Source organism: Argopecten irradians, chromosome 16 (genome assembly GCF_041381155.1).
Source record: "Argopecten irradians isolate NY chromosome 16, Ai_NY, whole genome shotgun sequence".
Classification (NCBI taxonomy): Eukaryota; Metazoa; Mollusca; class Bivalvia; order Pectinida; family Pectinidae; genus Argopecten; species Argopecten irradians.
Genome location: NC_091149.1, coordinates 9,333,385 through 9,349,985, shown reverse-complemented (window position 1 = coordinate 9,349,985; position 16,601 = coordinate 9,333,385). Strand labels below are relative to the sequence as shown.

Here is a 16,601-nt window from a genome sequence, read left to right as displayed (position 1 = left end):
GAAGTGCAGATATCTCCCATGAGGACATGTTTGCTCTGAGTAAGACAGAGAAATCTTACCCTGAATGGAAGTGAAGATATCTTCCATGAGGACATGCTTGCTCTGGATATGCAGATATCTCCCATGAGGACATGTTTGGTCTGGGTAAAAAAAGAGAAATCTTACCCTCAATGAAAGTGCAGATATCTCCCATAAGGAAATGCTTGCTCTGGGTAATACAGAGAAATCTTACCCTCATTGGAAGTGCAGATATCTCCCATGAGGACATGTTTGCTCTGGGTAACACATAGAAATCTTACCCTGAATTGAAGTGCAGATATCTTCCATGAGGACATGCTTGCTCTGGATATGCAGATATCTCCCATGAGGACATGTTTGCTCTGGATAAGACATAGAAATTTTACCCTCAAAGAAAGTGCAGATATCTCCCATAAGGAAATGTTTGCTCTGGGTAACACAGAGAAATCTTACCCTCATTGGAAGTGCAGATATCTCCCATGAGGACATGTTTGCTCTGGGTAACACAGAGAAATCTTACCCTGAATGGATATGCAGATATCTCCCATGAGGGCATGCTTGCTCTGGGTAACACAGAAAAGTCTTACCCTCAATGGAAGTGCAGATATCTCCCATGAGGACATGTTTGCTCTGAGTAAGACAGAGAAATCTTACCCTCATAGGAAGTGCAGATATATCCCATGAGGGCATGCTTGCTCTGGGTAACACAGAGAATTCTTACCCTCAATGGAATTGCAGATATCTCCCATGAGGACATGTTTGCTCTGAGTAAGACAGAGAAATCTTACCCTCATAGGAAGTGCAGATATATCCCATGAGGTAGAAAACACTGTCAAGGAAAAACTAATAAAATCTTACATGGGTCTCTTAATTGGATTCTTTAGATGTGCATGTTTGATTATATTTCTTCTAAAAAAAGATGGACATTAGTTGTTAATAGGCATTATCATAGCGTTGTCATAACATTAGTTATTTGTCATATTCTTGCCTTTATTTAGACGTTGATATATAAACAGTGAAAGTAATTACATTAGTTGGTCTCCTGGATGATGGTTCTAGTTTAAATAGACATTAATGTATAAACTGTGAAAACTCGCATGTCTCTCGTCTGGTTTGGTAGGATCTGTACATGAATCTTTAAGCCATAGATTGTTACATATTAAAAATTCCAGATTTCACCATAAATGGTGTTTAGAAAATAAAAATAATAATGATAAAATAACCAAAAAAGGTTAATAAGTAAATCACACTTTATGATATAAATGAAAAAATAAAAGTGTTTTCCACTTGTTTCATCAAGCAAGCATCATCATTTAACACATTTGTTCTTTTAAAAGCTGTGAGAAATGATCGAAATAAAAAGAAGAAAATGAAGACAGAAAACGAGGGTATGGATGTAGCTTGCTCTACGGAGGAGGTCACAGACGATGATATGGGGATATTACAGGAGATCCTAGACGCTCATAATTCAACCTTTCCTACTCTGGAGGAGGAGGTGCTGTCCCCAGTCAGTAAGGACGCTGTGATGGGCAGTTCAGAGGAGACCGATATGAAAGGGGAAAAGGTAGGCAGTCAATCTTACAATGAAAGGGGAAAAGGTAGGGGCAGTCAACCTCACAAAACTAGGGATTGAATCGGGTCCAATTATTTGTTAGTCTGTTATGTACCTTGCGTAGAGTTGACCTGAGTTTTGAAAAAAAAGAATATGAGAAATATGAACTTTTCAAATTATAGAAGTCAAGATATATATTGTTTTGATGAAGATGTTATTGGATTTCTCCAAAATTGGCATTAAAATTATCTAGGAAAACAATTTTTGAAACCAACAATATTTTTGATCATATCTTATAATCACGAATGAATTAATATTACCCTCAGGCAACATAGACAACAATTAATATATTGCTACGTTTATGTTCTAATCCTTAATTAACCTTATTAAGGGGAGTATAGTATTTTCAATATATTATCCTTCCTTCCTGTCCTGTTCCCTCTAAAAATAAGAAATACAGTTTCAGTTGCATGTTTATTGACATAATTCTATTAACGAAGGTTAATGTCATAAATTCATGAATAATGATGAAACAATTTCTCTTTTTTCAAGGATCAAGATGATAGTGGTGATAAAGACAAAGATAAAGCTGTGAAATTAATGTTGTGGGAACGTGTGACTGAACTTTCCTCTAAAGGAATTATTAAAATTGTGGAATTCGCGAAGAAAATTTCAGGATTTACCTCCCTTTCTTCATCAGATCAAATTACGTTATTAAAGGCAGCCTGTTTAGAAATTATGGTAAGTAGTAATAATGCTTAATGTAGATAATAAAATGAAAAAACAATCTAAACTAACATTTTAGTGCTATTAAATAAAATTTAAACGAAAATCAATATTTTAAGAAAACTCTAATATTTTCCGGAGTATTAGTCGTGATTTTTTCCCTGAAAATCGGGAGTGCGACCTATACACCAATGCAACTTATACGTGGATAGTATTATGATTATGATTTATGACGTTTTGTAATAAATTTTATAATTATGTATGTTCTTTTATTTATTTACATTATCTAAATGTATTATTAAATTTACAGATATCACGATTATGATTTATGACTTTATATAATTAATCTGATAATAAAATATTGTCTTTTATTTAATTACAATGTATAAATGTATTATCTAATGTTTACAGATATTACGGTTATGTTCACGGTACAACCTCGATCAGGATGTGATGATGTTCGGGGGCGGACTCACGCTCGATCGGGATCAGTTACAAAACGGAGGGTTTGGATCCCTAACAGAGACTATTTTTAAATTTGCTTCCTCTCTAAAAATGTTAGAGATTGACGATATGGAATTTGCTGTGTTATCTGCTGTTTGTTTAATTAGCGGAGGTAGGTTTTTACGTGATATTGACATTGTTTATTAACGTGCAGGTTAGAAAACTTTGAACAATGGAATAGTAGTGGTATTTCATAGGATTTCTTTTTCATGTATTTCAATTACATTTTTATCATAAACAAGACTAATTTACGTTTTCGACCCTTTAAGAGCACAGGACGATTAAATACTTAGAAATTGGAAATGTCGTTTTATAGAACCAAATGTTGACGTAATCATTTTAAAAAAGAAATCAGATAAAGAAACCAATAATTTTCACATTTCAGGTCTGCATTTAATTTGAAGTGAAATCGTGGTCTCAAAACACTGAAAGAGTGGGAGACGCATATAGGGTTGAATACTGTATGTTTCGTTGGTTCCAAGTAGAAATGTGCCATTTGCATCAGAATAAATGTTAATGACAGTAGTTTTCTTCCATCAGATCGATCCGGTTTAGAAAATCCACAAAAGATTGAAGAAATGCAGGAACCCATTTTAGAGGCTCTGAAACACTACATAAGGACAAGACGGAAAGATCAACCGATTACGTGGGCCAAGATGTTAATGAAGGTCACAGATCTACGTAGTATCAGCGTGAAAGGTAAGTGACAGGGAACAATAGGGATTGATTCACATACCACGTGATACATTATAACATTTGTAGAGGACTATTTTATCTAAAAGTGAAAACTGGAAAAAACACTGTAAATCCACTGTTCAGAATAAAACTGTGGAAACAATCGAAAATGAATGGAGACTCTTTAGCTAAGGGAATGAAATAACGTAAAAGATGATATCACGCGCTAACGTCATTTCAGCAGGAATATTACAGAAATTTTTATCACTATTGGAGATACTAGTCCCGCACAAACGTTGTTGGGTATCACATCGCTCATGAATTTGTCCCATTGAACTCTCACATGTAATAGATGTTATATACATGTATAGGCCTTTTTTACCGGAGATATTGTTTTCAAAAGTACGGGGAAATCACGAATCTCATTAAAGATGTAATAATAAACATGTGTCGCTCGCATAGTTACAGTGCCAAAGGAATTGTATTATACATTTTCATGCATTTGGATAATGTTTTAATTTACGTTTTGACCAGACAATATTGCAGCTGTTTGTAGATCAATTCTTTTCCCCCTCGTATCGCGAATACATGTATATTTTCGCTTTTATATAATTCGTTATGTTTTTTAGTGAAATAAATGATCCAATGCAGTATAACAATAAATCTTGAATATTATTTCCTTATTCTTCATAATTTCATAGTTGTTGTTTTAATATCGCATTGTAACAGGGTTTGCGTTTACGCCATCCCTATATCTTTATAGAAACACTGAAAATGAAGAACAGCATTTTGTTTCGGAAAGTCTATTTTCAAAATATCAATTAAAATCACGTTTGTAGGGGAAAGTGCTATTTTAAAAATATCAATTAAAATCGCTTTTGTAAGGGAAAGTGCTATTGAATATTATTAGAAAATTCTAATCAAATGCATGTTTTAATTGTTAAAACAGGAGCAGAACGAGTTCTTCATCTGAGACTAGAAATGCCCGACGAGTTGCCTCCCTTGATAATTGAGATGTTGGACAGATCGGAAAATGTGTGTTTGCCCTGATATTCATAGCAGAAGTTATAAACCTGAATTATACACGGTGATATTATTAATCCAGACTGCTTACAAAGCTCATCAATTCAATACGTATACAAGAAAATGGATGTGCTCCAAATATGGGAAAGTTTAAAAACCATAAGACATTAAATGGCAAGAAGGACGTCTTCTCACATATTGCTGTTGGATGATAGGAAGATAGTGACTACCATTATAAGTTTCGCCATATACTCATTAACAACCCGGTTTTAAGGATCTGTTTATCATTTTAATTTCTCAGTTTTCTACGTTTGCAGAAATCTGAAATATTTTGAAATAATTGAAATCGATTTAGACAGCTTGGACATTTTGTTATAATTTTGTAAGTACGATGTTCAGGGTTTGTCCGAATTGTTTACAATTAGTTTCAACTTTTTCTTTGCCACAAATGTTCACCACACTAGGTGTTAAAGAACGCAATTATACCTTGTTGGATTTAATTCAGATTCCAGGTTATTGCTTCCTCTTTTGAGTTTTAATTGATTCACTCCGGAACTTTCATAATGGACTATTCCATGTTTACAGTAAGAATAGTTCAAATGTGTTTTGAGGGGTGAATGCGTTTATGCTGTTATTAGATCAATACAGAAGAAATATCCCTACGGGATTATCCTAAATGTAAAGTTACCATGGTAACACAGATGGATACTTTCAAGGAATTTAGTATACCTTCAAAGAATATAATTCTAAAACATTTATCCACACGAGGCAGTTATTGCTTCTTGATGTTGAACAAAGTATTTATCAGAGGATATGGCTCTGCATTTACTAGATACACCAGTAGAATTCAATTGTTGTGCTTTGAAAGCAATTACTTGGAAAGTTCAAGAGAGATATTTTCTTGTGTCTAATTGTTTTGGAGGCGAAATGGTCGTTTTAAATAACCATAAAATGGATATATAAATAATAGTATTTGGTGGCTATAATGACCACATTAAACTGACATGTTCTTGATAAATTCCAATATTTTGGTTCTACAATTATCTTTTTTTACGAGACAATAGATTCGTTTAATGATTTATGGTAAATAAACGTAAGTCTTGTTTACAGTGGCTGATAATTGCGAAAAATAGAGATAGAAATAGCAATTAAGATGTTACAAAAAAAGAAAAGCATGACCATGAAATAATTTGTAATATTTCAAAGACAAGCCACTTTGAATGAAGTAGCAATAGAATGTTCAAAACTAACATTAGTTGGATGACAGTTGGTGATATTCCAGAAGTATAACTTTGAAGTGGTAATGCTACCAAATATGGCACAACCTATGAAGTAAAACTTTGAAAGGTTATGAATACAATTAAAGTAAAACTTTGTGTATATACTGTTAGACAGTACCATAACCAACAAAGTTGCTTAGCACAAATTTCAATTGCACATGCATGTCATGACATGAGGAGTTAACAGTACTGTGTAAACACATGTATGCGAAGTACATGAGCAATGATTGTTTGAAATTGTGTTAAGCCGCTGCCAAAACTAAACAATTGATAATATAGAAATGGACAACATTTAAAATTGTGACTATATAAAGCATAGCTGTTCGGGAATCTTACTTAAAATCTTAATCATGTTAATTATGACATAAAAAGTACATATTCTTTTGATTTAATCTAGTAGTTAAATCTAAAGACTGATTTCCAAGTATTTACGCTTAATTTTCATTCTCCGCAAACCTATTTGATTTTGTGTATTTCCTTGGGTTTTGGGTTAAGGGTTTAGCGTTGATAATGATGATAAACATTTTTCAGGAAATTCTAAATAATTAAGATATTGACCTTTTTATCGGATTTATTTCAAACCCATATTCAATACAAAATGACTAATTAATGGCCAATTTCTTGTCAATTAATTATATCACACGTTCCATTACAAAGTTGGTATTAACGCTAAACTTATGACTTTTACAACCCATGAAAAACACAAAAAATGAAAGATATTTGCCGAGAACTAAAGTAGATACACAGGAGGCCAATAAATAATAAATAAAATGACAATTGAAGGCGTCTAAAATATTTTTGTCTTCATCATGGTGATATATGATAATACAATACTTTAATAATAAACATTACATACTTAACAAAAAAATAATCAAAACGCAGATTCTACAGAATTGTTTAGCAGGGTAATCATATATATCAGAATATAAAACGTTCTTGATAAATATATGAAACCTTGATTAAACATCATCATGATATTTGTAAACATCATCAGGTACCTCCTATCAGATACCCCCTATATGCACAGGAGTTTGACGTTCTGTCAATAATATATAGTATACATATATAAAAAAATACCCCTATATACTTTATATAGTATATAGGGGTATGTTTTATATATGTATACCATATATCATTGACAGAACGACAAAATCCTGTGCTATATGTAAGCATTCTGGTGTTTGTGCAATACGACTAATATGTTATAGGGATACTATTTATAGGCTATTGTTTTAATATTATAAAAAACACGATCTACCTCATAAAGATACAAAAGTGATCATTATTCATCGTAATGGTGAAATGTTATTGTATATAATTTTGATTTATAAAAATGATTTTAATTTTGTGAAGTGTCTTGAATTTTCAAGGTCCATATTGACAAACTTACTTTTATTTATGAAGTGTATGTTGCATCTTATGATAGTATAGGCTATAAAGTGTTGGATTTGATATAACTTTCCCATTTTACCATACTGTAAATTTGTTTAATTTCACGGGTTTGAAATTTCGCGATTCACTAATTGGAAATTTTGTGGTTTTTATTTTCACTGATTACTTTCCTAGCCTTTCATTCACGTGGCTGGGTGTGATATCTAAGATTCACAAATTTGTTGCATTAAGGAATTTGCTCAATCTTAAATAATATTTCTCATCGTGTATATTTTGCATGACATTTCCAATGTATCATTAATCGGTTACTATTTCATTATTTTGTTTTCATAACATCAGAAATATTTATACAGATTATAATTATCGATAGTATTTTTGTCAATATGGATCTTAGTACTATTATACCTTTTTGAAGTCAATTTTAAATAGATATTTTGAAATATACCAACATCAGGGATTGTGTACATACAGAAATGGTACATAAGTAATTTGTAATAATGAATATTCAATATATATATTAGAATTTTAATTTATGTCAATATTCATCTTTGTTTGAATAAATGGTATTCGCCAATGTTTCAGCTAGATTTGATTAAATGTATGACCAGAATGAAGAGTTGATTTAAAAACAAAAATATGGATTTTGACAAGGAACTTCATATTGTTTCTTAATTCATATTGAGTCATAAGTGAATACCGCTACAAAGAATAAGGTCACCGTTTATAGTATTTTTTTACCATTGAAAATAGTCTGCTTTAATGTTTTAACGTGATGAATTAATCTTAAAGTGAATAGTCGGGCAATGCAAACCAGTTGAAATGAGTTCATTGGGCTTCCAGAAGTCATTATATATCAAAGCGATGGTCAAGTTCTGCTTACGTTGTCCATTTTTGACCATTGAATTATGGAAAAGCCCCGTGTAAATTTAGTACAGTTCTAAAAATAAAATCTGAAAGCGAGGCTGCGTGGGAATGTAAACACAGACAAAGCCAGCCATGAGGACGTTTTAGGATTGATATAATATAAATTAATTTCTTCGCATTTTGGTGGGATATTTTATTTTTCAATATAGTAAGAAATTATACTAGATATATCAACACTATTTTTCGACTTAAGCCTTCTTTTGTCAGACTATTCACTTAAAGTGTCAGAATTAAAGATAAAATATAGTTCTACGATTGACCAAAAATTATTGTCATTTCACTCCAAAAGAGTTTTAGAAATATCATGAATTTAATATGTTTTATATTACCTGTAAAAATCGACCACTACTAAATTAGGATTTTACCACTTTCCTTATATGAACTAAAAACATTAGTTTATTGTTAGGAAACAAAACCATTGACATTTTCTGTATTTTAATATTTTACTCTGATGTCCATACGTTATTGACAATGTGTGAAAGATGGTTAGAATGTAGATATGTTTGAATTTGTGTCTTAATTAACAGGTAACTGCTTTTGTTAAAATAATTTTCATTATATCAAATTTTCTTCTAAGGTTGCCATAGTTACTCCGCTATCTTATTAAGTATTTTTTTGTTAATCCGTGTATGTCCTTTTGCCACAGAGATACGAAAAATAAGTTGATAGATAAAAGCGATTCATATTATTTCATCATCATTCTTGTAGCCATTTGTAAATCCATATGATATACATTATTATTTTCATATGCTTTTATTTTGAATATATAGTCTGGGAATGATATGCATAGACATAGCTTATGCATATGCATTCAGATAATGAGGAATACATCTTATGCATATTTATATAAATTATGAGGAATACAACTTATGCATATTCATACAGATAATGAGGACTACATTAATTTTACATCTGTAGCATATCTCTCTATGAGGTATGCATTGCATATCATAGGTATTTTCCACTGCAGTTATGTGACTATAAATGCCATAAACGCTTGCTTAGATCTGATACAATTTATCCATATTTGCATAAGTTGGTTTTCCGGTGAAGGTTGTAAAAAAAATCTAAGGAATATATGGTTGACCTCAAATCGCGACCTCCATTGTTCTGTTTGAGGTAAATTAATTTACAACTTATTTTGTCGACTTAAAAGCTGAAATAATGCTCCGAAAAACTTCCTTAGATTTTCACATATCTGTAAGATAACGTTTGATAACCGATTTTCTTAAGTTAATAACAATTCAGGTTATCTTGGTTACGTGTACATTATCATGTAAAACTATTATGTCTTATTTGGCTTTATTATGGCGAAGATGTTTGGAAGGAAGTTGTCCTGAAGTATTTATAAAAATCAAATGGGGAAATTTGTATCTCGTGAAATTCAATGATCAGGATGTAAATTGCTGCTGGTCTTCCGGTGATCAATTTAGATACAAGCTGTAATATTAATTCTGGCTGCAATACTGTAGCTCAAAGGACTTTTAGACATATAATGTTGTCGTCTTTCGCCGGCCGAAAGGCATAGGCTTGGTACATATATTCGTTCTATACTAATGTTATAACTGATGTTTAGATTGTACAAGGTACATACAAGAATTGTATTGACTTCTTATTGACTTCCAAAGAGAACACAGTTTGCCGAAAATTTGGAGTAAAGAAGTTAATATTATGAATTATATCTGTAAACATTTGTTATAGTTGTATTTATACATTTTGACCTTTCCTGATTTACAGAGAAATTATTTTTCCTTAAAGATGCTCCACCGCCGACAGAGCATAAATGATATTCATTATTTGTACAATAATAGGTATTTAATCGTGTATATATATGTCTAACTAACACAAAAATTAATATAAAATCACTCGTTTTGCCTTTGGTGCATGCGCAATCAGTATTTCATTCCATATAGGATATAGTGCCACGGAATTTTTTGGGATGCAATTAATTATTTTTCATATTTTAAGTAACTTTTGTTAAGAAAAATACTAAATCATCTACTCCTATTTTCGATAGTGAAAAAATACCATTTGTCGGCGGTGGAGCATCTTTAATTACATCTCTCTATTTTATCATCCTAGACAAACTAGACAAATACTGTAAGATCAGGTATATGTGGACGGCATATATCAATAATTTCTTCTCTTGTTATACACCATTTTCTCAGGGAAATTACATTGCATATAAGCTCAAACAAGTTGTCATAATTCATATATGTAACCCTTCATCCAAATGGCAAACAGCAGTATATCGTATTCTTAGAGCAATGTTTTTGTTGAATGTGTGAGAATATACTGTAGATTTTATTACCATTTTCCCAGTGAATGATTGAAAAACTGTTGTTTGAAATCAGTCAAATATAAATGCTTATCTAATAATTCTGTTATTATTTATGATACAGTGTATGTAAATTAACCATGTTTCCTTTTAGTACCTAAGCACAAATTCCCAACCATTTTAAGGCCTATATTGTATGAACATTAAATATATCATGTTCACTTAATCAACGTGGCCTATGCTATTGCGATTTTTGCACATTACATAGTTATCTGCCCTTGCATGTTGGTAGTGTTTGCTACGTCGTGTTTCATGAGTGTAACGTCACATTTTTCACAGAAAACTATGTAAATTGTGCTCGGAAAGCAATGACGTGGCCATTGATACCCAACCACAAGGGAGACAACTCCGTAATATGCAGAAATGGAATAACCATGTTCAGGTATTATCAATGTATAGTACGCTACCGGTACGTTGTACTGCTGTATCTAGCTATTAGTAAGGAATGGACATACACTTGGAATTATAAGCTGTAAGGAGAACATCATTAACGTTACTTACAATCCGTCTCTAAATGGATATTAATCCATGATATATGCATGTGGATACAATTTTCTGGAGATGAAATGAACCAAACATGTTTTCCTGTACATATATTATATATACCTAGTAAGGTCATTATATAGTGGACTCATTTGAATAAATACAGATAAAATTGACAACGTGTTACTCGTATTTTTAGTGTTTTTTTTTAATTGCGAAAATTAAAGTATATCAATGCGATATTTTCTCTTTCGGATAACTAAAAATAGATGTAAGCAATCATTTCTGTTTCAAAACAGCCTGCTACAAAAGTCTACTTTATTGAAGTGCTACATAGTGCCGTGTTAAATCCTACTTGTACGTCATTTGGTAGAATATTTTGAATGATACACAGAAAGTCGACGACCATCTGTGAGAAATTCTTCCTCCAAAGTCGTCATTCAGAGCTACGTCATCCCAGCTAGTTATTTGAATGATATTAATTGACAAGTTTGGCACACTTCGTCGTATTTCAATGTATTTTAAGTCCTATATCAGATCACACATGCTGTAAAAATATGTGAGTCCAAATGGAATGCATTCTCGGCTCCCATCGGCTGTCAAGCTATCGCTATACAAACTGACAGAATGAAAGGAAGGGAAGTAACTCTGATGGATGAGAATGAATGGAATGTAGAGATATATAATAATAACGGCGACACTACCGTTAGCGCTTTTGCTATATCAGTAATATATATAAATACATAAAAATTTCATGTGAACAAACTAAAATAAAAATTTGGTTTAATTCCCAATATTAACACATCTACAGCATTTTTCGAAGAAAAAAGTGTCAATTTCTACGTCATCAATATCGTCGGCCGAGTCTGCATTTTCCCCTGACTTATATACCACTGCTGTCTCTATTTCCTGTGTCATCTCGCACGTGCAACCAGTGCAGCCAACCAAAAACCTGGAATTTTATAATACCGAATCATTTTCCTATGTTTCATTTCAAACATATCTTATTTTGTGGCCTAATTTCTTTCTTTTCTAAGCAAAATGAAGATATAAATTTTACTTTAGTTTTCTGAAAAGTTGATGTTGTAAAATTATGCTAATATTTTTATAAGTAGTTTATAATTGTTATACATTCTTATAAATATGCTTATTAATAACTTAATAGACTTTAGACTTTGAATTAAATTTACACAACAAAATCGTATTTTTTTTTGCGCCTTTTGCACACATTCATGTACAGCACTTTTCCTAGCTGAAATTCTGTATGCATAAAATCGTACATGAGTGTTCATTTCATATGAGATTTTATGAAACGAGTCTAAGAGGTTTTCATATTTGCGAGCCTTGGCGAGCAAAAATTAAAACTTCGAGACGAGTTGCACAAAATCTCAAACGAAATGAACACAAATTTAAGATACTTTTTATCACATATCTACAAATACCTACATAACAAAGAATTTTACGTTAAAACATATCCCGAAAATTCAGCAGAGGCCGCCATTTTGTTCCGCCGTCCCCGTATTTCTGACGTCACTTCATTTGTCCTGACGTGATTTTATTGGGGTTTTCTTTCTGACGTCACAATGATTTTTCTAGCCAATGAAAATCGCTCCAGGTAATATTACACTAGTGACATATGCAAAAACATTACACGGCCGAAATCACTGGATATCAGGCGGATCATAGAGATTGCGCAAATTCACGACTGCGTTTATAAATAAGTTTAAGTGCGCTAATGTAGGTACAGGTATCTGCATTAAGCTCTTTTAGAAAGTATACAATTTTTGACCGTCAAACTATTTAGAAATTTTCTTTTTTTTCGCTATAGGCAGTTTGGTCATTATTATCATTACTCTTACGAATTCTATATTTCATGTTACATAGATATCTGCCCTGGCGGGTAGGTGTTGATTCGCAGAAAACGACCTTAATTGTACTTAAGAATTAATGACGTAACAATCGATACCTACCCACAAGGGAGCTAACTCTGTAATATGCTTAGACAGAATATAATAAGGCTTCGTATCATTTGGAAAACCAATGTCCAATCCCTTTGTATATGAAACTGGCTGTTAATATGACATGAAACTAATAAAACCATAAACAGAACCAATTGTATATAAAATATCACAATTAAATGTTAAAATCAAACTCTAACGAATGTTTGGATTAATTTCATAACTTATATAAGGACGGCAACTTCGCTAGCCAAGGGTATTTATTCCGATTCTCTTCCAGTAGGAAGAGATTCGGCTAAATACCCTTAGCTAGCGAAGTTGTAAGGACGGATTCTTATACCAAACTGAAGTTCATTGATTTTCAGGAGAAGACTATGATAGGCTATGGCTGATGTCTAATCCTATTGACATTTAACATCTTTTGTCAATAATTGACAATAATATATATATAAGTATAAAATTGAAGTTCATCGATAAGCAAAAGGCATCAGTGCCACCAATGAAGACAGTATTTTGTATTGTAATTTATTAATTTCTCAACATGGCAGCATAATAACAGATTTTCCCATTTTGTTTGCCGTTTACATTGAATTTTTATCTGTGTATTGTCAGTACTGCGTTAATGAACCTGAATCAGTAACGCTTTTAATAACGTCAAAAGATAATATCACGCGCTAACGTCATTTCAGAAGATTACAAAGAGTTAACGTTGTGTTCCATCACCACTGGAGATACTAGTCACGCACAAACGTTATCGGGTATCACATGCACGTGGTACGTGAATTAATTCCCATATACAGTGGTATGTCAAAATAATTTTGTTTTCATTAAAGTGAATAGTCGGGCAAAGAAAACCAGTCTAAATGCGTTCATTGGCCTTCCAAAAGTTCTCACATATTAATAGGACGGTCAAGTTCTGCTTGGTTTCCCAGTTCTGACCATTAAAGTAAAGAGAGGTTGAAAGCATTGAAAGCGAAGCTACGTGGAAATGTAACCACAGACATAGTGAGCCGGGAGGACGTTTTAGAATTCCCATACTTTAAATTAATTTCTTCGTACGCAGACAGATTTTGACGAGAGATTTTATTTTTCTCTTTCATAAGAAATAATTTTGGATACATTCACACCATTTTTACCAACTTTAGCCATCCATGCCCGACTGTTCACTTTAATATATAATTACAAGAGTTTGACATTCTGTCAATAATATATAGTATAAATATATATAAAAATACCCCTATATACTATATAAATATAGGGGTATTTTTATATATATATATACTATGTTTTATTGACAGAACGTCAAACTCCTGTGATATAATTAAGGACTTACTCGCAGCTTCCGCTTTGAAAGAATTGTTGTGCGCCTTCTACTTTCACAAATTCACGTGATCTACCGGCTAGATTATCCTGAAAGTCTGGGCTGATGAAAAATGTGCTTCTGTAAAGAAAGGGAAAAAGATCGTTTCTGCATGTTACAGAGTTATTTGCCCTTGCGGATATATATTAATTCTGACGACGTGTGTATGAGCGTAACGCCAGGCAAGGGCAGATAACTCTATAATATAGAGATGGATTAGCGATTGAAATACAATACATTTTGTGTTAAAAAGGATACTATGAACTCACAACATACAAAACAATCTAAAGGTATATGTGCCATAACTTCATTACCAAAAGTTACCAATACTTTGAGAATTACAATACTTGCAATGCATAGGTTTTAATTTTACAAGAACAAATAAGAGCTGAAAATGAATTGCAGTACTGCTAAAAATCATTTTATGTACTTCTACAATGCAGTGAAATGAGTACATGCAGTCCAATCATGAAGCCAATTTTGGTATACAATTTCATGTCACATTTTAACAGTGTTTTAAGTAATTTAAAGTCATATGTGCCGTATTTTTCATACTCACGAATCAAGATGAGCTTTTGATATGTTATTCATTACCAAAAGTAACCATCATTTTGAGAATTACACTACTTTCAATCCAAAGGTTTTTATTTTACAAGCACATATAAGAGCTGAAAATAATTTTTGGCAGGACTGCCAAAAATCAGGATATTTACACCTATAGTAAATTGAAATGAGAAGATACAGTCAGACAATGAATTCTAATTGTGGTCTACAATTTTATTTCACATTTTCACAGTGTTCTAAGTAATTTTAAAGTGATATATGCGGGTATGTTTCCATCTAAACATACATAACGCATAAATAAAATACAACAACTGTACAGTATATGATGTATGTGTTGTAGCTAATATTTATAAGGCATCTGAGGTAATTTGAATGACTTTCACACCTTAATTCATCAAACCTTGTGGTTTTCAATAGATTAATGAAGAAAAAATAACATGTCAAAATTTTTGTCCAGTTACGGCACATATAACTTTAAAGTGATTTCAGCTGATATATTTTATTCTATACAGACATGCTAGTAGGATGTTTTTCCCAAGAGTGAAAAACAAAATATTTAGTTAATTTTATATCAAATATCGCGGGTAATTGAGTTCTTGAAAATTTAAAGTGAATAGTCGGGCAAAGAAAACCAGTCTAAATGCGTTCATTGGCCTTCCAAAAGTTCTCACATATTAATACGACGGTCAAGTTCTGCTTAGTTTCCCAGTTCTGACCATTAAAGTAAAGAAAAGTTGAAAGCATTGAAAGCGAGGCTGCGTGGAAATGTAACCACGGACATAGTGAGCCGGGAGGACGTTTTAGAATTCCCATACTTTAAATTAATTTCTTCGTACGCAGACAGATTTTGACGAGAGATTTTATTTTTCCATTTCATAAGAAATTATACTGGATACATTCACACCATTTTTACCGACTTTAGCCATCCATGCCCGACTGTTCACTTTAAGTATTGGAATATCCCGTGTTACTATTTCACTAGTGTATTTTCTTGAATTCTCAAGATAGCGAATTTATTTACCTTCGAAACAGTACCTTTACTATCAAACTACACCAGAAACTTTGTTCAACAACAAAAAGAAACACAAAGGGATTCTTAACATGGATACAATCGAAGCTACATGTTCATGACTGATATTGAAAGTGAAACGAAGAAACTTACGACTGACAGCAGCCATTGAATGTCGTATCTGAAACCTGTCGTCTTTTTCTCGGTAAACCTGTTGGTTGCGTAGAACCATTGGTAGTACCAGGATAGCAGTAGAGGCCACAGTTCAAATTACTTGTGAAGTTCTTCTCTGCTGGAACATATCTGTTCGACCTCCATTTCTGTTCGAGTTCTGATTGCTCTTCCTTTGTCCAGAAATACCCTGGGTATTTTTTCTTCAGTGTTGTTTTGGTCAGATTTGTGTCCGGGGCGCTAAACAAATATGATTTCCATGCATTGATTCTATCTATTATATTTTTCGCAGTGAAATATAAGGTTGGTTTTATGGTGAAAATATGAGTGATATTTTTCACCGGACAGAGTGAAAAATATCACTTTTGATGACGTTATGCTGATATGAATACGACGTAATAATCGCCAGGGCAAATAACAACTCTGTACAATACAACAGCGGAATAACATTTAGCGGAACTAGTGGTGATGGTATTTTGTAAATGAAAGCGGGGAAACAAATTTAATGTAATAAATATGATATAAGTTGTTTCTTAATGAAAACTTGTAATATTTCATCTCGTGAGGTGGAAACTTCGCACTAGTGAAAAATATTGTGTCCATCTCACTCGATGAAATATAACT

General features: G+C 32.4%; 2 protein-coding genes across 8 annotated transcripts in view; one reads left to right on the top strand and one right to left on the bottom strand.

The window, feature by feature from the left end:
* LOC138311004 (retinoic acid receptor alpha-A-like) overlaps positions 1-11,094 on the top strand; it is a 72,020-nt gene extending 60,926 nt beyond the window's left edge. For all 4 annotated transcript variants that reach the window (XM_069252427.1, XM_069252429.1, XM_069252428.1 and 1 more), the window contains 5 exons: positions 1,356-1,582; positions 2,123-2,311; positions 2,708-2,912; positions 3,341-3,499; positions 4,425-11,094. In XM_069252427.1, the coding sequence (XP_069108528.1) occupies positions 1,356-1,582; positions 2,123-2,311; positions 2,708-2,912; positions 3,341-3,499; positions 4,425-4,525 (881 nt within the window). In that variant the 3' untranslated portion in view covers positions 4,526-11,094. The remainder of the gene's footprint in view (positions 1-1,355; positions 1,583-2,122; positions 2,312-2,707; positions 2,913-3,340; positions 3,500-4,424) is intronic.
* Positions 1-16,601, bottom strand: part of LOC138311006 (uncharacterized) — a 55,870-nt gene that overhangs the window by 28,033 nt on the left and 11,236 nt on the right. For 3 of the 4 annotated variants that reach the window (XM_069252432.1, XM_069252433.1, XM_069252434.1), the window contains exons 4-6: positions 15,960-16,217; positions 14,207-14,314; positions 11,682-11,867 (exon numbers count right to left, since the gene is read on the bottom strand). In XM_069252432.1, the coding sequence (XP_069108533.1) occupies positions 11,699-11,867; positions 14,207-14,314; positions 15,960-16,217 (535 nt within the window). In that variant the 3' untranslated portion in view covers positions 11,682-11,698. Of the gene's footprint in view, positions 1-11,681; positions 11,868-14,206; positions 14,315-15,959; positions 16,218-16,601 lie in introns of those variants that run through there. The other variant, XM_069252435.1, reaches the window with a different exon arrangement.